Here is a 25127-nt window from a genome sequence, read left to right as displayed (position 1 = left end):
TTGTTGGCAACAGCTGTGCTTCAACTGCTTTGAGAATACAGAGGATTGGAGTACATCAACACTTTGGTAGCAATTCAGTTAACATGTACTGCGTGCTCAAAGCAGTGAAGTAGGAGTTGTACTAAGTACATTTCTTGGCAAAATAAGCACGGTGCCATCTATTCCTAAGGAGACTGTCTTACCTTAACTACTGTTCTATACTTAAGCTTTCCTGCATGAGACAAGAAAGGCGTTTGGACAGCAAACTCCTTAAAGTTGCTGGTCTAATTTTAAAATGTATTCAGTGTCTTATGCCACCTGCAGTTAAGAAAATTGAAGTGACCTCTCTGCCAATCTTTTTCCTCAATGTAACCACTGTAATTAAAAAGTAGCAATAAGTTGTTCTTTTATAAGATGCTCAGAAGAGGTAGATAGTAATACTTATTTTAAGACAGCGACAGGGCCAGGGAACTATGTAAGATTTGAATTAAGAGTGTTTTAGGGAACATGAGCTCCTTATTCAAAGGACGGACATGATCCATCATTAAAAAGGGAATCAGGTTTACTTAAGAACCCCCATTCCAGGGGTCACTTTGTGGGAAAACTACTATCTTCCTGTGAGAAGTAGCTGACAGACAGTGGTTACACAGCTACTTCATTTTGCAAGACATAACTAGGGAAGTGCTTTAAAAGCACAACCTCTATGATACTATAATGCAAGGCCCTGTATAGTCAGAAATCTCTACAGCTTTATACCAATAGTCTCCACAGATTATGACGAGCAAATCCAGCAGTGAGTAGTTTAAACTTCCAGGCTTAGTTTTACATTTTAGCTCCTCCCAGTTGATACCTAAATCCCATTTGAAGTATTAGCTGCCTTTCCCCCCCCCCCCCCCCCCCCGATATTTGCCATCCATGAGACCTCCACAGAACAAAATCCCTCAGTTAGCAGATTCCCCCTTTTCATTCACCAACTCGGACAACTACAAAGGACTGGTCAATATCCATATGTATGCACTTGGCAAGGTTGTGCTCTTGTGGTTTTTGGGGTTTTTTTTTTTTTTTTTTGAACTGGAAATACCTGCTCAGACACGCTGCTTCTCTCATTTAACGCTTGTTTATCAGGATTCTTTCATCTTCAGCAAAGATGTGTAAGACAACACAGTAGATCAGAATATTTAAAACTGATGCAGTCAGCTATAAAAAAAAAAAATATTACTGCTTTTGGAAGTGTTTGAGAAAAAGTCAACATTTCTCATACTAATGATCACTAGCAGATTTAGAAACCTTCCAGTTACTCACTCTTAGGTTCCTCTGCTACCTTGGAGCTACAACAGCTACCAAAAAGTCCATAAAGTAAAAGGGAGAAACACCATGCAAATACTAAATGTTAGTCCTGGGTTAACCAGATTTGTTCCAGAACAGCAGAAGACTATTTCTGTTTCAAGAAAAAAAGCTGTCTGATACCCTCACATGTTCTAGCTCACAGCACTAAGTAACTGTGACTAAATCAATCCCTTAGTAGATTACATGCAATGCTGAAATGTACAGAACAGTGTTCTATTAGTAGTTTGATATTGTGAATTTCTTATTTTTCTCACCACCCCCACTCTACAAGTGACAATATGAAACAATGTTATTTCCATGAATAATTATGCTTGCAGGATTTTACTTTTGGAATTAGAGGTAGAAAATGTTACCCTAGTTAACAATATAAACCATCCATCTTCTTTGTGTCAGTCGTATTTTACTTGCTCTCCAACTTCCCATTTATTCAATCAGCATTTAGATAGTGCTTTGCTGTTTCAAGTGCAGCAAAAGTGAATTAACAGCTGCAAGTCACCGCATTGGTTACACAGCACATTGTGTCATGGTACAGCCTTCAGATAGGAACATTCTACACATTGCTGCGGAAGCAGCACATGCTGCAGTTCATACTATAGCCACCCCGCTGGTTAAAAGGCCTAATTCATCTTTCATCAAGGAGTAGGCTAGCTTGAATTTACCAATTATCTTACATAAGCAGGCTGTCCCTATTTTTTTTTTTTCCATAGTGACCAGTAGAAATACACTATATGAGAAGTACTTCTTCCAAGCCATTCCCAGATACGCTATCCTCTTGCAGCTCAAAACCACTGCAAGTCAACAGAACTCTGTATTTCTCCTCTACCTCCTCTCTTAAGAACATATGGGAATCCAAAGTTTGAGCAGAGAAAATACAATTTAAATTGCCTTGCAAGTGAAAATTGCATTGGCAGTAGGTTGAATCACTAGATTTCCCCTACTCAGTATTTGCTAGGCATCTGTTACCAGTATTTGACTGGTAAGTTTAGGTTATGTTACATAGTTCCTTTATCATCCTGAAGTATAGTCCCATGTTAAATTGCAGACTTTCATAGAAAAAAGATGGACACATTTCATAGGCTGAAGTTAGGAGATGTTGATGATGCAGGGATGAAAACCAGTGTTAAAAAAAACAACACAATATTCCTTTCTTTCCAACCACACCCATTCCTTTGTTAGCATTAGGATTTCTGAAATAAAAATAGAAGGGAAACTTCCGAGCTGGCAGAACGAGCTGCTACTGTGCAAGTTTTTCAAGGACAGGAAACTAAATAAGAACATTTATAAGAGAAAATAGTTTTAAAACACGTTCAGTTATAAAAGTATGTATTTTTGTGCACAATATGTAGTTTAACAATCAAAAGCAGAAACTGTAAACCTTCATTCTTAATAGCATTCAGAAGTACGAAGATGTACAAGTGTTGATTCCATCCCACAGATACGGAAATTGAAGCATCTATTCTATAGACAACAATGAGACAATCCAAGGTGATGACTGCGTTGTTCGCGAACATAAAGGCACCAACTCCCTCACGGATTTGGCTCTTGCTGCATCAGAAAATAGTATCGATACTCTGCTAATAGTCAAGCTTAGAGTCTCAGAAATTATTTCCTTGTGTGGTACTCACTGCAATATTTCCATTCTGATATACCAATCACAGCATTTTCACAGCCAACGTACTGAATTGTTGCTAGAGCTCAGGGAAGTGAAGAACATGGACATGTAATGGCAAGGGAGAAAACCATTCCAACGTTTGGAACTTCCAGATGCTACAGAGCAGGTTGCATTATTGTAAGCAGAAAAAGGTAACCACTTTAATCTTCTGTTCCAGGAGACAATCATAATTAAATAATGTATACTTTGCTTTCACAACCAGCAGCAAATATCCCTTGAGTTAACCTAAAGTTTCCAAAAAGGGGGAAAAAAAAGTATACAAATCCCCTATGATTTCTCATGGAAGCAATTGTTAGAAATTTACTATGCAATGTTCTTAAAAGTACTTCTTTGCTACTTGGGTTTTCAATCACAATTTTCATTTACTAATGGGGTAGATAATGAGCTTTTAAAATTCATTACCTTTCCAACTATTACTGGAAGCCAGACAGAAGCCTACTGCAGTATCCAGTCCCCTAAAAAGGACTTTACCATATTCACGTAAGATCACTGGCCTATTTATTACATGCAGCAGCTCCATCCTTTGGTCAGGTGTTTTTTTTTTTTCCTTTAAATACCAAGTTTTCCTGGGAGTGAACTGAGAATATACCAGTAATACTGACTGCATTTCTACTAAAAAGAAAACAAAACACTTAAGACTGTTTGTCTTGCATTTCAGCAGATTAGTGTCATCTCTCTAACCCTGGAATTCATTATTAATGGCTGCAGGATACTTGTGGACTGTCTTTCCAAAAAAACACCCCATAATGCTACTAGTTTTAATTATTCCTCCAATCCATTTGGTTTGAAGATTTTTGTCATCCAACATTGAGCATCAGAGGTTAGTCCAAAGTATCATATTCACCTTTAAGACATAATCTATTGCTGGGTGGAGTTGAAGTTATATAGGTTACTTGAAGTTTACTTGCTAAAAAAAAAATTTGAGAAAATCCTGGGAATAAATGAAATTATATTTCAGTAAAACCAAAATGTTTTTCTTCTTCATAGGAAGAGGGCTTTACCTCACCTGGTCAGAAACCCCTCTATTCTGCAACAGAACATGAACATTTTAGTTGCAAGCAACTTAGACGTAATATTTCTAATTGCCAGTCCCAAAGTCTGCAATAATAAACCGGTCAGGAATCTATTTAGAACTAGTTTATTTAGAACTAGCAAAGAGTTCTCAAATAGGCACTGCTTACTCCAGACTTGTGACAAAGAAGTTTCATAATAAGCTTCTCTGTTTTCAGTAGGTTTAAGAAGCTTCCCCCAAAGTCACTGCTGAGAGCGAACTCTGCACCAGGTCTCAGTCATTAATTTACACTGGAGAAAGGCATAAACTGACCTCCAGTGAAAACTGGCCAAAATGAAATCTGACACGGGATGCAAGAAAGCTGCATGCTTTTCTACTCAGTTTCTTCCAGTTAAGATGCATAATTCAAACATTTAAAAGTTAACTTTCATACGAGGGGCATATATTTTTCCATGAAATAAATACTTTAGGGAGACAGCTTTATGTTCTTCTACTCACATGTGCATAGGGTTCAGATCAGGTATATTTACACACAACAAATACTACCAGAACAACACAGCATGATTTCCTAGTCATGGCCTCCAAACCGATGTCAATTTACAGTAAAGAAACAGAAACCTTTCTATCCCTCCAGTTACCTTATCCTTAAAGTTCCTGTGGTTAGGAAGTGTTTTAAAGCCCTCAACCCACAAGCAGTAAGTAGTGGCCTCTTCAATTCTGTAATGCACAAACTCAACCCCAAACCCATCGTGTGGTTTGGACTGGAAAACTATGGTTAGCCTGCAAGAGATACAAGTCAGACAATATTCACCAAGTCCCTACTTTAGTGAAGACACTCAACTTATGAGGTATTTCAAACAGTGCAAAGTGCCCTCTCCAACTTTCCACAACTGTGAGTTCAGGTTACCCTGCTTGTTCAACTTCAATAAAGGACTATATTTTGTGTGCAGATAAAAAAAAGACTGGGAGGGGGAATAAAACATGCAAGAAGATTCTCAAAGCCATAACACTTTTAGCCCTGAGAAGTTTAAAGAAAGTGAAGGCAGATGAGTGGGAGGAAGTTATGTTGGCTGCTTTCTTAGAGTCAAGGCCACATTTACATAAAGTAATAAAATAAGAGAAAATTAATCCCTATAGAAAGGGTAATGCTTCATTTTTCCCAGCCCCTCATATTTCAGAATAGGAGAAGTTTCACAGATCCATGAATACGGTGGTTTGCAGCTGGAGAGACAGTGTCATTGAACAATGACAGCAGGCTTTAATTGTCAATTAGTTTCTTGGCTCTGATGTTGGCTTGCTCAATGCGTTCCCTGTTTGTATCAGCCTGAAAGAGAGAAATTAGTAGGTCATTTGCAGACTTCATTCAAAACAATTTAAAAATTCAAACTGACATAAACTTCTGAATTGCAGGTTATCATCATTGTGGTAGACAGAAGGAGAGTAACTTTTATAAGCTGGGAGAATTCCCTCTCTCCCCCCTACCCCCAGCCAGGATACGCTGTCAATTTTGGCAGATCCAGAATCAGAAATAGTTTTTTGGCTTTAGTTGACCCTCAAAACATACAGCAGCTTGCCTGAGCAAGTCAGGAGGAATATTAACAGAACAAGGGGATAAAAATTCCCTTTCTCCAAGTGTTTAGACCTAACAGAGCAGCTTTGTTGCTATGGACTAGAAGCAGCAGTCAAAACTTAAAAATGACCTAAGGGCATAAAGTCAGAATTATTTTGTTTAGTGCAAGTCCCTGGTTTTCATCCACACACCCTCTAGTGTCCTAGTGTCACAAGCAGTATGGCATCTGTAAGAAAAGTACTTCATGATTGTTTTACTATTACAAAGCATTGAAAGTCAGCCACAGCATCTGGGCTGAACAAATGTCAAAATACAGTTTTACTGAAAGGTATGATAAGGAGCTTTGAAATAATTCCCTGATTATCCAGTCTGCAGTGGGGAACTAGCAGGAGGGGTAACAAGCAAAAAACCTGCCTCTGCCCTCACCATGAGGAGTGGAACTCCTGACGAACTCTGTGCCAAGCATTAGCCATTTCACACCTTCATGCTGCAACAGGGTGGGAAGAGGATGTGGCCAGTTCAAGCCCTTCCCTCCTGTTCTTCCCTTCCTGCTCTTTGGGTCAAGGGTTGGAGAGGGGCAGCAATCAACTACAGAAAAGTGAGAATCTAACCTGTTAACAACACTCTGGAAACACACTGATCTAACCACTAGATCTTCTAAGAAAAAGCCAGTAACATCGGCTTTTATATTTGAGGTTTATTCAGACTAAGAGTCTTGCATAACGCTGCAGGCTACCAAAAATCACCCAGTCAAGCCTATATGTTTCCCAGGTGAGCTGAAATTTTTATTTGTTTTAAAAATAAAAATAAAAGCATGAACTCTATTCTCAAGTTAAGCTTAATATTGCTCTTTGTTTCTTTGCATGATACTGTCCTTTGGAGATTTACCCTCAACATTTTGATTTGGTTTCCACACTGTTCACTAGATTTAAAGGCAGTTATCAGCAGAAAAGGATAAATTTAAATACCCTGAGACAGGATGCCAGTCTCAAAGTCAGGAATTGCACTTAAATTTTTATTTCTGTTTTGTAAAGCCATTCTACACATTTATACGTTTCATCTGTTTTAGGAAGTTAATCTTTAAAGTAATACAATTTAAAAAAATTATAATAAAGATCTTACTGGTGATGACTAACTCCCTGTGTGGATGAAGGCACACCATGTCCCTGTGCACCTACAAAAACTATTATTCCAAAGTCTCCCCAGCCCAAATATAAACCTGTCCATAAGAATTAGATCAGCAAGTTACCTGTGTTTTATTTTAAGTTTAATGAGCACAGTGACTTTTTAGGAATTCCAGAAGAGTCTTGCTATTGTTAAAAATACCTATTCCCAACCACATACAAGATTCCCTGCAATCAACAATCCCCAAGTTACACCTCCAGTAAATGTTTGTCCTTTTGATCCGGCCAAGTTTAGTTGTTTTCAGAGTAAGCAGTGTCCTGTGCTGTATTTTTAGGTTTCCTGACACTTGGAATTTTCCACTACATACCCAAACACTAAGATGTATCTCTTGTTCAGATCACTGCAACCTAGAGGATGGTGCAATCTTAATGCATATTTGTTGCAAATACAGGTAAATAGGACAGTGAGCCCAATGCTTGTAACTTCTCAGTAACAACCTCTAAGCTGAAGGCAGAGAACACCTTTGACACTTACCTTTACATTTATCCGATCTATTTGTTTATTCTGGGCATCAATCTCATTGCCCATATCCAAAGCCATGTTTTTCAAATTCCCAAGAATATTTCCCACTTGAGCAAGATTTTCATCCATTTCATCTTCTCTGGCATCATTTGTTATCCTGTTCAAATGATTAGGACAATGTTTCCAAGAATCAAGAACTTGCTTTTCGCTACCCTGAATTACCTTTAATAGAAATTGTTTGTTGCACGGTTATCTGGCAGACAACGCATTCAAGGCAATTTTTCCCCTTTTAAAAACCTCACGTATTTCCATGCAAGTGGCCCACCAAGAAAAAGGTGCTAAGTTAGCTGCTATTACAAAAATAGCCTTGGAATTTAAACTTCCTCTGGTAGCTGTTATTTTAAGACACAAGTTGGTCTCAAATATACTTTATGACAAAAGTCCTTGATATTTTTAACAGTCACCTCAGTAACTGAGCACTAAGCTCTATGGTCCTCTCATCCAGAAGCAGAATAGCACCACTAAGAAAAGAAAAAATGAAAGTACAAGCTGAACGCTACAATACTGAAAGTGTGTCTGCCATCTCCTCTCCAAGCAGTAACAATTCCTCCAAGCAGCAGTAAACCACTTCCTATTTAGCAACTTCACCTAAAGTGCCTCTGAAAGAAGCTGACAACTGGTAACTTAGGATTTCTGCATTTGAGATTGAGAAATATGAAGAAGAAAACCTTGTAATATATCCGCCACTTGGTCCCCCAGAAGTCTGAGGCTGCTGCCGATTTATACTTCTTGGTTGCATGGATATGACATGATCTGCCGAGTTCTCTGTTCCATCTCCCCAGGTTGCTCTGTATGCCTTGCTGGTCTCAAAGTTCTTTGTCCTACTCCGTAAAAATAAGAAATCTGAGCTGCTACATCAGAAATATGGGTTCCTCACTGAGGTTCTGTATTAATCAAAGATTTTCAGAAACATTTGTCTTGTGCCTGAAAAGATTAGATTTTCTATAGACAAAGCCTTGTCTATACAATAGAATTTCTTATATCAGGATAGTACAGTCATAACTGAATTACTCCAGGGACAGTGATTAATTTGGTCTTAAGCTTTAATACAAGCACAGTAGTTTCCTTGAAGTAGTATACTTTACCAGAAGAGAAGCTTATGACAGTAACACGAAACTCCCACTGTCATAAGATAAAGTTGCATTTACAACAGGAGTTAGTCTAGAGTCAGAATTAGTTACTTTTCAGGAAAGAAATAGGGATGAAGGAAAAAACTCCCTCAGATACAAACAGCTACACCACACAAAAAAAACCTATTCATCTTTACTGGTTTATTTCTCAAACATTTTCTGTTGCCATGTCTTTCTTTTTAAAGCTAATGTTTCTCAGGTTAATTTTGATTATGAAATAACAGTAATCATGTTTAAATAGCTCCTTCATTCTCCAATTCAATTGTATTAGCTCCATTAAAGTGACAAATCAATTTACCATTGTACTTTTACCACATAATTCAGAAAAAAAAAAAATCAAAGAAAAGCACACTGACATGAAGCAACCTCAAGGATCACAGACCCACAAAAGCAGGAGGGAAAGAAAATATGTAACAGAAAAATAACTGATCTAAATTGGGGTCAGTTCTCACGAACCCTAAAGAAAATATTTCAAGTAGACTACTCTTATGTTCACCTAGTTTGCTGGCATTTTCACATTTAAACTAGATAATCCAGACTCCACTGCCACTTTTCTGCTTCTTTAAAAGCCTGTAAAGGGAAATCTGAAGTGTCTTTCAGTACATCTAACTTTAAAATTACAGATAATCAATTTCTATATCTATAGTGCCTTTCAGTAGCCCAGATGTTTCACATTGGAAGAGATGTGAAATTAGCTGTAATGAAGAAATATACTCTTCATTCTTCTGGCATTTATGTAATTGAAATGGGAAATTGTATCTCACAGGTCAGATCCTGCAAAAAGTAAAGTAATCTAGTAGGCATACAAAAAGGGGAAGAAATGGAATAATTTCTCAGTTCATAATGGAACTGATGCACCCAGCAGAACCTTCAAGAAACCTAAACCACTCAATTCTAGCTCCTTGTGGATACAGAGACTTAGAGACCTCTTTAGGTTCACAGCAACTAGATCAAGCATTATTTTTTAATCTCATTCATACCAAAGTCACAACAGCAGCAGAGCTTGTGTGCTTCTGGATTAGCAAAATCTTAGGTGCCAGAGGTAACTGAGAGGAATTTATTGAACACAAACAAGTGGCCTGAAAACTACTTGCATATCTGAAGTAGACAGCTAGAAACAGAACTGTTACTCAAACTAAGCACAGTTAAGAACAAAGCTTCTCACCACCTGAGTTTTTAACAGCTGTCTTTCATATTCATGTTTTTCAGATATGTTCCCTTTCCTCATGTTTCGTTTCTGTAAGAGTAAGGCAATTTATACAGCCTGTAAAACCAACAAGGGTGCAAGCAGTTTTTGATTTCCACACCTAACACACTCCATAGTAATTGACGTTTTCCATTCACATCAGTATTACAACACATCACAGTCACAAGGAGACCTGCATGCAGACATCATGCATGTGCCAGCACAAATCCAACAGAAGCATCACTTCAGACAACATGTTAAATGTACATCAGCACTAATAAGACTGACCTTGTCCTAAAATCCGCTTTCAGCAGTTAAGTGAATACAGCTTCTTATCCTAGTCTTCATTTTTAGAAAGCAAGAGTCAGTGTTAGGAGAGAATGGAGAAGAAAGAATAGTAAAGACCAGCAAGCAGGTAAATTGTCATTAGTACACAGATTATATTAGAGCCCTGCCAGTATTTTGTGTTTTCACAAAGTTTTTATAAATACTCTAAACCTAGGAGAAACAAGGAAAGCAATGTTTATGTCAGCAAGTGTTCTGTTTAGCTTCATGAAAAAAATGAAAAGTTTCAGAGATAACTGGGTGACAAATAACTGTCAGAAAAATTGATGTACCAGTAGGTACATGAAAGGCATTCACAGTTTCTTCTTCTTCCCTGCCCTCTACCTATCTAGTAGATTTTTCTGCACATTACTGCCCATTTTTGCATACAACTATTTCTTTTACTGTTATCTGTATTTGGAGTGCCACAGGAGTTCACAAATTCTGAGCCTGCTTAGTGTCAATAAGCTGCTCAGCTTCAGTGAAATAAGACTGTCAACTACCGAAAACAAAGACAGTGTGTCAAAATGCTCAAAGTTCATCAGCTTGATCAGAGTAACATAAAAGAGTAAGCACACCGATCCAGAGGTCAGGACAGAAATATCTGCCTTTTCAAGATACTAAAGGTCTAAGACTTTCAGCCTTAGAAGCAACATTTATGTATCCTAAATGATCCTCAAAGTATTATTCTGTTGGATTAGCAGACTCAGCTACACCAAGGAATTTTTACCTAGATTTCTGCTCTGAGTTGAATGGTAAGGGTTTTTTTCCTCATGCTAAAGAGCTAAAAATGAACAAACATACAACACTGTCACTTCAGTGGTCACTCTTTTAAAATAACTTATTTATCCTTCACTTGCAAGAGCCATGATCACATCCAGTTTACCCAAATCAATTTGATACTTTGCTGCTTAAAGATAAAGCTAGCACACCTCCAAAAAATAAATATTGTTTTCCTTATAATACTGATTCCTGGTCATTGTTTAGGTGCTTAGAAGTACAAACCAAGAGCCATACAGAAGATGACATTACTCCTAACTGACTTGGCTATGGCACCCATAACACTGGTGTGATAAAGCTATGTGAAGCAGGTCTGCAAGAATTTATGTAGTCACTAGTGAAAGTTTTAAGCTTTAACACCAATGTCTGTTCTCCTACTCTCTTCCTCCCTAAAGCATGAACATTTAAGTGCCTAGAGAACCAATATTGCCTTCTTCCTCCAAAACAGAAGTTTTCTTGATTTTAGTTTAATACAAAATGTACTTTTGTAAAAAAGTGATTTTTGCAGTTGAGTTTCTAATAGACAGGCACTTACATATAGCTATTTGCACTCCAATTTGGTCTCATCTGTATGGAGATTGATAGTATTCTACTAAATATAAGTTTTAAGGAGATTAGGGCACAATTGTGCAGGATGTTATACAGCAGCTACGTTTACAGAGAAAGGCGCACAATCTATGGTTAGATGCAATTAAGCTTCAGCTGCTCTCATACAATTTTTAAAGGGTACAGCTCTACAAACCAAAACAGTCAACTTCCCTAGAGTTTCAGCATTTTTTAATTAGATCTTATTAGAGACCACCTTCCAGTATATTCTAGAACTTCAGACCCAAGTACCAATTTAACTGACCTGTTACAAGGACAGACACAGAGCCCACAACATTTGTTGAGCTCTGTCAGCGTCTTCTCAGCTTCCCTCATATCCTTATTTATCTGGTCCATGCCTTCTTCTATGCGATTTAGTTGTTCTAGAAGAGAAACAATTAACTGAATAAACACAGATTGGGAGAAGGTGGGGATGGGATATTAACAATTCTTTCAAGCATGAACCTACAAGTTTCAGTTTCATCTTTATACCAAGCCTAATGCCTGCTTTCTTTCCTGCCTTCTGGGAATTTTTTTATTTTTAGGAAAAATAGTCAATGATATACAGTGATTCAGTTTTTTTTACTACATTAAAAATATTTTCCCTATATTTACAACAGCACTTCTGTTGCTGCTTTTAGAATAAATGCAGACAGTTACATTCATGCTATAGTGGAAAGGAACAGCTTCTGTATTATAAAAGCTGTATAATATGTTAACTAACATGGTCTCTCAGCTACTTTAAGATCTCTTTTAAATACTACAAACACATGGGAATAGCCAATTAGCAAATCTCATTTTCATATAAGTAGTCTTTAATAAGCCTTTAGTTTCAGCAACAACTCTTGCATGATAATCCTTTTTCTTAAACATTGATTTTTACTGTTAAAGGAAGAACTCACCTCCCTGTTCATCCAGCATGGTGATAGTTTTGATGCCAACATCCTGGGACTACAGAAATAAATTTATTTGCAGATATAAAACCAGATTTCAAAACATCAGTGCAAAATCAGAAGATTACTATAGTAGATTTGATAAGCCAAGCAAGTTCATATCAAAACACTGTGCTAGGAATAACTTCCTTAGTAAAGCTAGGCTAAGTTTGAAATTAGGTTAACAGGCAAGATTATTACCAGCCTGACATAGGATCTACCTCAATTAGTGGGGTTTTTGGCGAGTTTTTTTTTACATTACAACAAGATGATAAAATTTATTGTAATACTCATTAAACCATGACAATGTCAAGCTAAAAAAAGTAAATTTAGCTGTGCCTTGTTTTGAAAAGTGCCATTTACTTTATTCTTTATTCCTACACCCTTCAATAGGGCTGACAAGGTCTTTAGTCCTGGAAACCAGAGTAAAAGAAAGCAAAACAAAGCCTGCAAAAATGTTCTTGAGGATTCAGCAGAAGAGATCAGGAAGAAATAGCCCATCCCTAGATTTAGAACCAAGAAAGAGAAGTCAGCAGCGAGGAATATAGCATGGTACAGCACTTTGCTGGCTCGAAGTCTTGAATCTAGCATGCAAGCTGTATCCATGCTTTACTGTAAACTCGCAGCATAGAATTGTCTATATTAGGAGTTATTTTAGCTTCTATAAATCGTCAAACTATGATACCATGAGAAATTATGTTGGCTCATTACATGTTCCTAATATTTGTTTGAGAGGTATTCATTAGGTGACAGTGATTCAAATGCCCCACTGATACCAGTAGCATCCTCAGTCCCAGAGCAGCCTGCCACCATCTGGACAGTGAGTACAGGTCCTAAAGCAGCAGTGACAGAACACTTCAGGATCCTTACTCATTGGATTATTTTTTTAGTGTTCTCACACCGACCATAAATTGTCTCAAGTCTTCAGCACTAGAAGTCTGGGTATTAGCTTCAAAAGGCATTACTGTTTAGTCTCTGGATTCCCATTTGTTTATGGCATAGCCAAGTACTAGTAAAATTGTCTTGCTGAATCAGTTAAGCTTTAGGTCTACCAGAGCTGACTAACAGCTATCTTATCTTACTCCCTATCAACAAGATGCTCTGTATTTTTTGAAATTACAACACCAAAAGTAAGCTTTCAGTCATTGCTACGATGGGGCATGCAAGCCCTAAGAGTGTAGAGGAACAGATTTCTCATACAATATCACCTAGATAAACCCAAAATACAGAGTATTTGTTTCAAGTCATGTACAAGGGTGTTAAGTTTCATCATCATACTTCACTACCTTTAAAGTTAAACCTGATGAAGAGATCGTAAGAAGGTATAAGTAGAACTACTTTTGTTCAGAATCAAAAGCAGCCCTACCCTACTACCCTACCCAACTCCTCAAAGACATTTTCACACTGCTCACATGTAAAGTGAGCTAAAAGACAAATGGAAAATATTACAAGAAGCAAGGAATGCAGCAGCCAAAGCCATAACTGACCAGCACAGAAGACTCTTTGTAACTGATGTGTAACATTTGGATATTAGGCCATTTTGCTTAAGAGGAAAACAGGTAGGAAGGCATCAATATTGATCCTCTGTGATCTGACTTTACATAACATGAAAAACATTACGTTTAACTCATTGCAACTCTACTACTGAATTAAACTAGCAACTTCTAATATTGAGAAAGACAAAAAAGTGATTAAGATCACTTTGTGATAGTTAACATGCTGCTGCTTATACTTAAATTAATAAATCCCCAGGGAATTCAAAAGCTTTTCCTTACCTCAATGGCCAAGCCAAGAATCCTCCTTGTGCTTTCCAAAGACTAGAACGAGAATTTTAAAATGGGTGTGTTAACAACATATATCAGTGTCTGAAAGTCATCTTTACCAGTTCATTGCAGTAAGGCAACTAGTATACAAAGGTTCATCAGCCTGTCTATAGGTAATACACACTACAACACAGTCATAGCAGCAGCATAATAGAGGGTTTTTTCAGTAGTAGTTAAATCCTTGGGTTTTAGTACTTGCTTATCACATTGGAAAGTCATCATAAAGGAAAATATATTCATTGAATTCTGGTTAAATAAGAGAAGTCAACACAAGAATAGTGTAGGTAGCCAGACTGCATTGTCTCAGTAATCGGGACTGGGAGATCAGTACTTAGTCAAGTAGGTGGCTTTACCATTCGGAAGTCTAAACTCATTCCTAATTTTAGGAATAGTCTTCAGTCCAGTATTTACCAAAGTGAGAGTATAAGGCTATACCCTTGCAGAATCTCTACCCTAGACTGTCTTTATTTTTAAAAGTTATTGTAATCTTGGCAGGCAAGTACTATAATCCCAGATGCCTTCCTATAATATTTACCTCATCAGTGACCTGGTTGGCCCTCAGCTGAATTTCTTCAGGTGATAGTTCAGCCATGATGAGGAACTATTTCTTGTAAGTAATCACGTTAATGAGAATCTTCCCCCTGTATAAGAGATACCAGGTAAGCATCAGAACTTAGAAGACAGATTGAAAGCCTATATATTCTGCTTAGTACAACACCTGGTTAGGAGTAGAACGCACTGAAAGAATTATTCAGCTGATATGACAGTTTCCTTTCCAAGAGTTGACTTCCTAAACATTTTTTGAAAATTCTATCTATTGTTAGTTAAGGTAAAAATCAGGAAATGAAGTCTTAAAATAAAAAGCTTCTCCATGTTGAAAAAGCACATTGGTTTATCCAGTAATCCAGAAAGAAATTCATTAAGCATTTAAGTTACTAGAGTAAGCTTTCAGTGTTCTTCCCCTTCCCTTCAAGGGATTTCAACAGACAGGAAGGGAAACACTTTCACAGACCAAGCACCACCCAAAATGATTCCAGTAACACCCTAGAAATAGTTGTTCTTATGTATGGTGAATCCCTCAAACACAAAAGGATCTGCAAGAGTTTCAGGACTTATGTCTGCAACTCTAGCAAAGGTTTTCAAACCTACCTTTCTCATAATAAGGATAGGCTCAAGATTTTAATAACTGAAGTCCCAACACACCATCATTTAACTTTTGCTATAAACAGGAGATATATTTTTGCACAAAGACACAAGAGGAAAAAGCAAACCCACCAAGAAGTGCACTCTTATCAGAGCTGGGCTTTTTACAGCTAAGAATAACAATTTTTGTTGAAGGGATGGTAATAAAGCTGGCACTCCTAGCAATGGGAAAACGGAGCTCCCAGGCTATAAAGCTGTCAATGAGACAGCACATAACCTGAGCACTAAGAGGATTTTTTTAAATGAATTTTCCCCTTAACTTTAGATTAACCTTTGCTCTTTCACATGAGTAGCTTCCAATTAAGTTTACGTTATCCACTGAGATCACTCCAACATCTTGCTTAACAGAACTATGTTCCATTCTTCCCCTACAAGCTCAGTATTTTTAGAAGACATAACACTAGTAACTGCTCCTAGAAGGTCAAATCATTGCAGATTCACTCAGCTGTTAGCTAGAGAATGGATGCTGTCCACAACTCCTTGCAGGAAACGTGCGCACCTCTGAGGGTGAATTGAAATCAAGACACCTTTACAGGTGAAGTACTTCAGAATTTCGAGAATACTTCAGCAAGTCTGGTCTTTAGCACCTAACATACCTCCTCAGCCTAAGACTTTGAGGACCTAGAGGAGGTTTTTCTAAGTAGCTGTCAACTGTCTAGTTTTTTAAAATGATGGCAAAAACTCTCACACAAGGCCTCCAGTAGCTCAGTTTGCAGTAGTCCAATTTCATTATGTAATAAGTGACTTAAATTTTCATTAACAGGTTTAAGGTCCTTTCACAAAGTTTTAGGGCAGCTCCGTCCGAACTTTGAACTTGGGAATACCTTCAAGCTGCTTTGCAAAGCTAAGGATAAGTAAAGTAAGGACAGGGGGAAAGGACCTATTTTCACTGAATTAGATTAAGCACAAGAAAATTACATCAAACTAGTTCTTAGCGTAAAGACCTCACATTTACTTAATATTCAGAAACATGATGACATTTCAATTTTATAGTTGCTCTGAAAAAAAGCAATATCTGGTTTACTGTAATTGTTGCAGGTTTGGCCAGCCTTTCTCTACTCCGGGTGTCACAGAGTCAGGTACTTCTGCAGCTTAGAGCCATAATACACATCTCATCTTGGAGAGCAAAAGGGATATCATATCCACACCCTATGAATACAACAGCTTCCCGAGAATCCAATGGCAATTGCATAACAGGGCCGGAAACAAAGCTGTATTCCCAGAGCAAGCCGGAGATTTCTTTTTCAGCAGCCCTGGTGTCCTGCTTCCTTTTGCAGCCGTGGGTTCAGCCTCCCCAGGAGGTCACACACCAGCACAAGCACAACTGCTGGCCGAGTGACATAACCCTGGCTCAGAAGCTGTCTCTCAGTGACCCCAAAGCTCTACTGCAGCCAGTGCTACACACTACAATACCAGCTTCTTCGTTTTTGAGGCAAGGGCATGACAACAATATTCTCTAGCATGCATAAGAAAGATTCATTTATAAAGTAAGTCTTTAATGGGTAATAACACTTATCTTTGAACAGATGTTTGCAAATACATTATACTACTACTTTCACATCAAGAAAGCACCCAAAATCTGAAGAGAGAACTTATACTTTATCAGGCCAGTTAGTGAGTTTTGTTTCATTGAATATACTGCCAGAATGAATTTCATTGAACATACTACCATTGAACATACTGCCAGAATATTGTCCTGTACTACTAGAATCACGAATTCATGGAGAAGCCATTGAAAAAAACAAACCAGCAGCAAGACTGAAAACGGAGAAGGAAGACGACGGCAGCCAGCACTTCCACCTCCCAAGCTAGTAATTCTTGGTGGTACAGTTTGGAAGGTAACATATTACTGGAAGCTGACAGTCATGAATTTGACAGTCACGAATTAACTTCGGGACCGAAGCTCATGTACACTACACTAAGTTCACCCTGGCTGACAACTGCAATATTAATAAAGTGCTATGAAAGATAATGCCATGTTGAAATCTGATAGTACTTACATTGAGAGACATAGCAATTACATAAAGTAGCTCCTTCATGTACTATTAGCTGTGGAACTATTGCCCTCTCCACCTTTGTCCTGTCTATGCTAGCTCACGAGGGAACTAGCAATCCATTATTTGACATAAGTTAGTAGTAACACACTAAACCAGAAAGTGTCTGAAGTTGCATTTGACACCAGGCAATGGCTTGAAAACACAAGCACTTGCCACCAAACCTACCAGTTCTAAGAGCTGCGAGAGCAGCTTAGCTTCCCCCTGGCTTCCTCACAGCCTCCTGAACAAGTCCACTGCCAGACAGCAAGTTCTATGGAAACCCACAGCATCCCTCTCACTTTCCCCTGAAATCAATGGTATTGGGTCTTGAAACTATTTATGAATTGACCTAACACTAAAGAAATCCAGCTGCAAGATAGGATGGAAAAAAATCCCTCCTACACAGCAGATATCCATAATACAGAGCAAAACACTTACTTCCACAATTCCTCAAAGATGAGGTATGCACATGCTTATCTTGTGATGTTCATATTTGGACACTTGTAGTGTTCTGCTGCTTGCGAGATGAAAACATAATCTAAAGTGATAGTTCAGATGTTCAATTTACAACTGTTAGGATAACTGACCTATGTGGGAGGATGCTAAATAAAACCACTCGTAACACTTGGTTAAGAGACAAATGTTCTGACAATCTTTTATCACCGATAACAGGGTACAGCTACTTGATGGCCTTTTCTGATCATTTCTTGAGGTCTTATGTCACCTCAAACAGTGACAGAACCTTTTTTTCCTCTAGACTTCCCAGCAAGCTTACCCGCCTTCACTTTTTAGCTGTTGCCATTAGAGCTATGTAAAACAAGATAGCATCTCCTTCTTAAGGCAGGCTTAAGAACGCATGCTCTTTGAACTGGTTCAATTACAATATCTGTTTAAAGCTGAATATCTAAAACTGATGCGTTAGACTCCACAAAGCCATAGCTTTACTCCCACTAGTTTGTACAACTCAGTTGGCCAGCATTGCTTTCATAAACATACACACAGCCTGTCCAGTCACTCTGTAGAGGAAGCGAGTGCCATGAGGCAGAATAGAAAGACATTCCCTAGGCAGTAACAAGAAGACATCTCACCATACAGCATTTTGTAACAACCAAAAATGCACACAGGAGTAACTGAGAAGAAACCAAACATTTCCAGAAAAAGCCTGTTGCCAAAGATACATGCTTGATAGCTGCATGTCTAACTGGAATAGCTGGAACATACCTTGCAATACAGGGATGAGCTATCTCTAAAGTTAGAGTACCCAAGATGAGGCCATTTGTATTGAAATAACTCAGCTATTCCAACAGAACACAGCATACATACATAAAGAAGAGATACTCATTCCTCTGTCTTTCTGCCTAAGAATCAGAAAGCACCCACTGAGGTATCCAGCTCTTAAGTTAATGGTATATGACAAAATTACTTTATACCCAAAACATTAAGATTCCTCAATAAAGACAAAATATTCAGGGAGAAAATACTTGACATGGCTAAGGTGTTCCTGGCATGTATTTTTATTATAATGTAATATTTGCTAAGGCAAGCATTTATTTTAATATGAATGTTCAATGCCCATTTCCTTTGCTTTCCCTCTCCTACCATTTAAAAAGCCCTAGACACAAAGTAACCAAAATAAAAAGAAAAATAAGTCTACAGAGAGACTTCATAATAATATTACAACAACATCCTGCCATTTTAGTTCATTTTCTCTCTAGAGTGGTAAGTTTTAAACAAGAAACTAATGTGCCTGAATACAAAGTAGAACTCCTTTAAAGAAGGATGTAATGTCAGCTGTATTTACTTTTTGTTATCAGAAAGTACTCTGCAGTATTTACCAAGTTACCAGACTGCAAGGATTAAACACATTGAGTGCAACTCCCCCTCTACCCCTTAAGAAACTGGAACCTTTAACCCCTCTACCCAGGAAAACCTGGCACCTACAGACTACACAGAATTTAGCTCACTACAAAAATACGTTTTCTTGAATTAACAGGACTTATGAAACTTTTCTACCAGGAAACTTAGAAGACTACAACATAATCTTCATCTTAACTATCACTCTCTTACGAAAAGGAAGATTCATCAAGAAAGAAGAGCAGCAAGGAAATAAATACAGGGCCTGCAAATCATAAGCATTTGTCTTTTCTGCCATGTTTTATTGTGGAGATTGTGAGCACAGAAAAAGTTCTTTGAAATTCCAATTCTGATCACAAGCTTTAGATAAGATTTTATCTCTTCACAAGACTACTCATATTGTGCTAAGCCATCCAATAAGATCACTATTATAATGCAAATTAAAATTAGGATATTACTCCCCAAGCCAGTTGAGGATGGATTAGACTTAAGTTACTTCCATCCCTTAGACAAGGGGAACAACGAGATAAGGGAAATAAACTTACATCTGCACAGGCTTCCCTCCCCACCCTTACTATGCATTTAGTCATGGCTCCAAAAACCCTGAAAAAACTTCAATTCAGTCTCCTACGTGAAATTGTTAGGTTGAAGAAGGCTGAGGAAAAGACACAAAGATGATCTTGCAGAACTGTTTAAAAACTCAAGGTGTCTCCAAGGGACACTACAGGTGCTTTTGTGCTGATGGTGCCAGATCCTTTCAAAGCATCATTGCCTTAGAGATCTTAATTTGCTATCCCATATAGCAGCTGAAGCATTTTAGTAAATTCTTTGTTTCGAAAAAACTGAAGGTGACACATTGATACAAGCTATGGCTACACCTGTATTAGCAGTAGGATGATCCTGTGAGAGTACAGTGCAAGTCTTTGTTTGGGAAAGTACCGCTCATGTTACCGCAGCTCAGTATTTAACCAGAGTTCTGCCCCAACCCCAATTACTGAATTGAGAGCTAATGCCTGCCAAGCCATAACTTTCGTAAGACCGAGTGCAATAGGAGCAGCGGCCGACTGTCTGCAAGTTTAAGTCTCCAAGTTTAAATTACCTGCTTGTGATCAGGAAGCTAACACAGCATCATTTCATCCAACAGCAGCTCCCTTGCTGGGATTCCCTGACAACAGCGCATTAAAAACTTCAGGGAAAAAATAAAGCATTTGAATGGACAGAGGCTCAACATCAAGGTACTGTTTTATGCAGCCAGCTACAGCGTAGTAGTCATCTTTGGCACCCGTCTTCCCAGAGCACACAGTAAAAAATTAACATGAAATCTTTCTTTGTTGTATCCATCATTGGTCTAAGATACTCCTCTGCACAACCACTGTTTTTTCTTACAAGTGTTTTATTTTTCATTCAGAATTACTTGTAAACTTCATGCCAGCTATTTATGCCAACACTCAGTTTCTAATGTAAACAAGTTTCAAAAGCCATTACAACAGTGAGGTTTATAGTCTTCTCAAGGGTTTTTCAATCCCAATTCTCTTCAGAGGCATATAAGACACTTCCAGGTAATGCAGCTAGAGTAGGCAATTTACATGCTGTTTGAATATGCTTTTCAGCACTAGCTGAGAAGCAATTCTAAGGCTTATTAGCTCTAGAAAACCACAATTTACTCTCTTGTTTTACGGCAGCCATGGCATATTCAGGCTGTGCTATCCAAAGCACTCAAAACCCATAGGAGGTTTTTGCCTTAACGATCTTTGTGAATTTAAACCAATTACAGGGCACCACAAGGCCTAATAAAGTGCTTGCTCAATTGCAGCTACACAGTCCACAACTGGAAAGGACTGTACGCAGAAGAGGCTGTCAGAAGTGACAAGTTTTCTTCAACCAGACAGGTCTACTCACACCAGACCAATAAACTGTTCTGATCATCTGCACTTCCACAATCCAACTTGAACAGCCATAAGGTTTTGTCCGGCATCTCTGGCTGACATGCAGCAGTTCTGTGCGGCTGACAGACTGAATGCCCTTCAGAAATCTGCCATACATCCATCACATTTGCTAAATATCATAGATTAATTCCCCACCATCTGGGGGTCCTCTATTTGAACCTAGCCCCTTCTCTGCCAAGTTACCCATCTAATCAAGATCACATAGTTTTCTTCCTCTTTCACTGATAACTCTAAACTAGAAGTTAAGCACAAATGCTTCCTTTTTTTTCTGTTGAAGATATTTTGGTAACATCAATAACACACAGCAGGCTGTGCCTCGGTGCCTGGTTCCATAAATGGAGAATAAGCAAGACACCCACAGTTTTCTTTTGAGTAAGAAGTAAAGTGAGAGAAGAAGAAGTAACCAGCATAATACTTTTGACCATGGAAGACAATAGCTGTGAGAGCTGGAAGTCGGTATAAGATTATCTCTTTAATGCCAAAGCCATAAGGTTTATTAAGTCTGCCTTCTAGAATAATTTCTTTCTTTCTCTCGAGCTATTTTCAAGCTGTGAATAAAAACCACATAAACTTCTACCAAGTGTTCTAGCAAGACTAATGCTTACATCTTCATGTTGTTTTCCTCTTCAAAAATCTAGTGAAAGTTTTTGGCAGTCGACTAAATGCAGCAGAGTTGAATGGAAAACTTTCATACATATATGTCCAAGTTACTAGCTCTTATCAAGTCATGATATGAAAGAATGCTACCCTTTCTATTTCCCAATAACTATATTTGACTACCTCTTCATTTCAGATAAATCAGAAAAAAACACTTGTACTTTATCCTTTTCACATACACCACTAGTAAGAATACCAAACTATTAAACCTTAAAATACTACAATTCCCAGTTCACTACTTCTTTCCTTGGATGTTTCATATATATACCAGGGGAAAAAAAACTTTAAATAACAGCTACTAACCAATACATGTAAAAGTATCATTGAGAAATGCAGCCTATGCCTTCTTTTGGGTAATCTTACCACAAAGGTAGGAACTAGGAGATGACACAACCCTGCTGTTGCAGCAACTGACTGAAAGCCAGTATCTCATGAGCTATACTTTTAGCCACCAGTGAATTGGTACAGCCTCAGGTGATCATGGATGCTCTCTCAGTTCCTTCTCTTGTGAAGCAAGCTGTTGCCTTCCCCAAAGATGGAAAAATTAATGAAACAATATTCTTAGAAAAATGTGAACATTAATTATGAAATTTCTGTGCATTCTTGAAAAGATTAAAAATTAGACAGTTTACAAGTTAGATGGCTTTGTATCAAGGGTTGGGGTTTTTTTTGTTCTTTCAAATTCTTCTTATCACTAATATAGAAGGAGTTATTTGTTTTAAAACCCTTCCTTAACACAAACAGTTCTCCTACTTGCTAGCTGAAATTCCGCCCAGCTAGTGCAGGGTGGTACAAGCTATCAGCACCAGAATGTACTTCTCCATATGATTATGCCTACAAGATAAATGAATAAAGCATCTGTGACCCTGGGGAAAGAGGCAAGTACCCAAGAACAAGACACTACTCTGCATGCTTCCTGCATTCTCTTATCAGCTTCCTGAACACACTGCACAGAGGCGATAGCGCAAAGAATAGGCGCTAGTAACGCCACCTCCTCTGTGCAGTGCTTTCAGTTCTATACTCAACAATTCATTTTTGTCCCTGGAAAAGCCCCGTGATACCTCCTCTAAATCAGTTACTGGCCAACGCAAATGAGCAATCAACCCTAGACCCACATACAGACCATAACAGATTCCATTTCTTCTAATGACACACACTGTGCTATATGAAAAGCTACTTCAAAAACTGCAAAGCGGGGAGGCCAGGCACATAATTAGTTACTAGACTGTCAGTAAGCAATTAATTGCTCAAGTCAATGAATCAAGCAATTGGCATCATAGGAGGCTTCTCCTTTGTCCCTAAATACCTTCCTACATAGCTGTTCCCTCTGCAGCACAGAATCAGGTTTGCTTATGAAGGAGAAGTAAAGCAACACCCAGCTGCTTAGTTCTGAACGCTGAGTACCTACTGCCCTTTCTAAGAGAGTGAAAAAGAGGAAGGCAAATAGATAAAGTTGCATACAAAAAATTTCCAAAGTTTGTTTAGCTCATTTGCTCACGTTGTCAAATCACATGTATCGACTGGATAACCTTCCTTGTGTGGAACAAAAGTGAAAGTGAAAAAAGAAAAAAAAAGTGAAAAATAAAGCTGACTCTCCATTAGCTTCCCAGAAGTGCCAAGGGCATCAAGATGCAAGATTAAGAGAAGCACAAAATCACAGCTTACTTTTGCTGTCTGTTGCTTACTACGTACTACAACAGCATCTCCCCGACTAGTCTAAGGACAGCAGGACACCACGCAAGCTTCGGAAAGTGTAGCAAGAGGAGGCTTTTCTCCCGTACCCTACGAACGGCCCGATTCGGCGTCTCTCACCGAGCAGGCACGGAACACCTGGACGCCCCTCGCAGGGGACGGCCGGGCGAGGCCTCCCAGGGCACCAGAGGACGGGTGCGGCCCGTGGCTGCGGCTCGAAGGGCACCCCCCGACCCGCGCCCTACCGCCCCGTTACCCCAAAGCCGAGGCGGGGCGGCCCCGGCTGGGCCCCGCGATGCGGAGCCGAGCCCGCCCCGCCCGGGGCGCTACGCGGCAGGGAGGCGCCCACAGACCGGATCCCCCAGCCAGCTGCCCCGCCCAGAGAACCACGGCCACCGTACACCTACCGGCGCCGCCGCCGCTCACCTCACACCCCACCGGAGCCGAGCCGAGCCGCCACTGAGCCGAGCCGCCCCTTTAAGAGCCCATCTCCCGCCCGCCCCCGCTGCGACCCGAGAGCGCCTCACCGCCCGCCCCCCGGAAGCGAGAACCAGCACCGCCCAGCGGCGGCAGCGCTCCGCCACACCCAACATGGCGGGGAAGAGCAGACACCCCTGGGGCAGGCAGGGCAGAGCGGCGGGTACTCCCAACATGGCGCCAGACGAGAGCTTGTGCGCGTGCGCCGTGGTGCCGCGCTAGTCCTCGTGTGGGCGCTGGGTCAGCAAATAGGGCGGTTTGTGACAAACAGCCCTGCTTAAATCAGTGGGGCTCTCCTCCGGGTGTCCTGGCTTGAGCGACACAGGACTAAATTCTAATGCCTGGAAAAACGGCGCTTTTAGAAGACCGCAGTGCCTGAATGTGTGAAACCGCCTACTTTATAGCCAGCTATGGCGTGTGGGATTCAAGGTCTCGGTGTTTTTGAGCCTTGCCAGGTGCGGGGATGAGGAGGAGTGAGACCTGGGCACTTGACCTAAGCGGCCCAACAGGATTATTTCATACCATAAACATCACATTCTATATAATTAATTAAACAGAGTTTGCCGAGAAGTTCTCTCTCATCCTTGATGGTGGCAGTCCAGAGAACTCCTTGCCCGGTGCCAGACCCCTGAGCCCTTCCCTTCCTCCAGAAGCTGTAGCGCTCGCAGTGTCCCACATTTGCTGTCCCCGGCTGGGAGTGCACAGCTTCCTGCTGATAGAATGGGCTGAGTATAATCCTTGTATATTTTACATTGGTGTCAGGATCAATATCGGTTCTTTAGTATTATCAGTGTTAATTAGCTAGTCTTATTCTATTAAATCTGTTTATATTTCAACCCTCGGGTTTCCTTGTTTTTTCCCAATTCCCCTTCCTGAGTAGGGAGGGATCATCGAGTGATGGAATAATTGTCTAACCAACAAAAAATTGTTGTGGGTTCCTCAAGCCATAACACCAGGTAAGTTACTCTCTATAAAGAGGAAGCGTGTGAGCCCCTCTGCTATTACCAGAGAAGGAGACTAGAAAGGGAAAGCTGCCATTTGGAATCGCAGACCTTGCCTGTTGTGGCTGAGCCAGTGAGCCTTTCCTGAGGTGTGTTCCTTCTCAGGTGTGGGTAACTTCTTCCCTGTTGGGGCTGCCGTTCAGACCCCGTACCTGCCGTAAGGCTGCTAACTCGGAGTGGTGCTGGGAGCTCTCGCAGCATCAAGGCCAGAAGC

At 39.6% G+C, this 25127-nt stretch overlaps 1 protein-coding gene across 3 annotated transcripts; it reads right to left on the bottom strand.

The window, feature by feature from the left end:
* Positions 1-2477: 2477 nt before the first annotated feature.
* SNAP23 (synaptosome associated protein 23) lies at positions 2478-23977 on the bottom strand. 3 transcript variants are annotated; one of them, XM_074148567.1, is made up of 8 exons: positions 23862-23977; positions 14583-14688; positions 14000-14041; positions 12195-12243; positions 11558-11675; positions 7956-8108; positions 7240-7384; positions 2478-5334 (listed from the first exon to the last, which is right to left on the bottom strand). In XM_074148567.1, exons 2-8 carry the CDS (start codon positions 14637-14639, stop codon positions 5269-5271), a joined length of 630 nt encoding a protein of 209 aa, XP_074004668.1. In that variant the 5' UTR covers positions 14640-14688; positions 23862-23977; the 3' UTR covers positions 2478-5268. The 3 variants fall into 3 exon arrangements, with proteins under 3 accessions (XP_074004668.1, XP_074004667.1, XP_074004669.1); XM_074148566.1 differs by having other exon boundaries at positions 23843-23974; XM_074148568.1 differs by lacking the exons at positions 7956-8108; positions 23862-23977 and having other exon boundaries at positions 2636-5334; positions 14583-14639.
* Between the last annotated feature and the right edge of the window lie 1150 nt (positions 23978-25127).

The sequence above is a fragment of the Numenius arquata genome, chromosome 6 (assembly GCF_964106895.1).
Source record: "Numenius arquata chromosome 6, bNumArq3.hap1.1, whole genome shotgun sequence".
Taxonomy (NCBI): domain Eukaryota; kingdom Metazoa; phylum Chordata; class Aves; order Charadriiformes; family Scolopacidae; genus Numenius; species Numenius arquata.
Note: the sequence above shows the minus strand (reverse complement) of the source record. Positions and strands in the feature narration are given on the sequence as shown.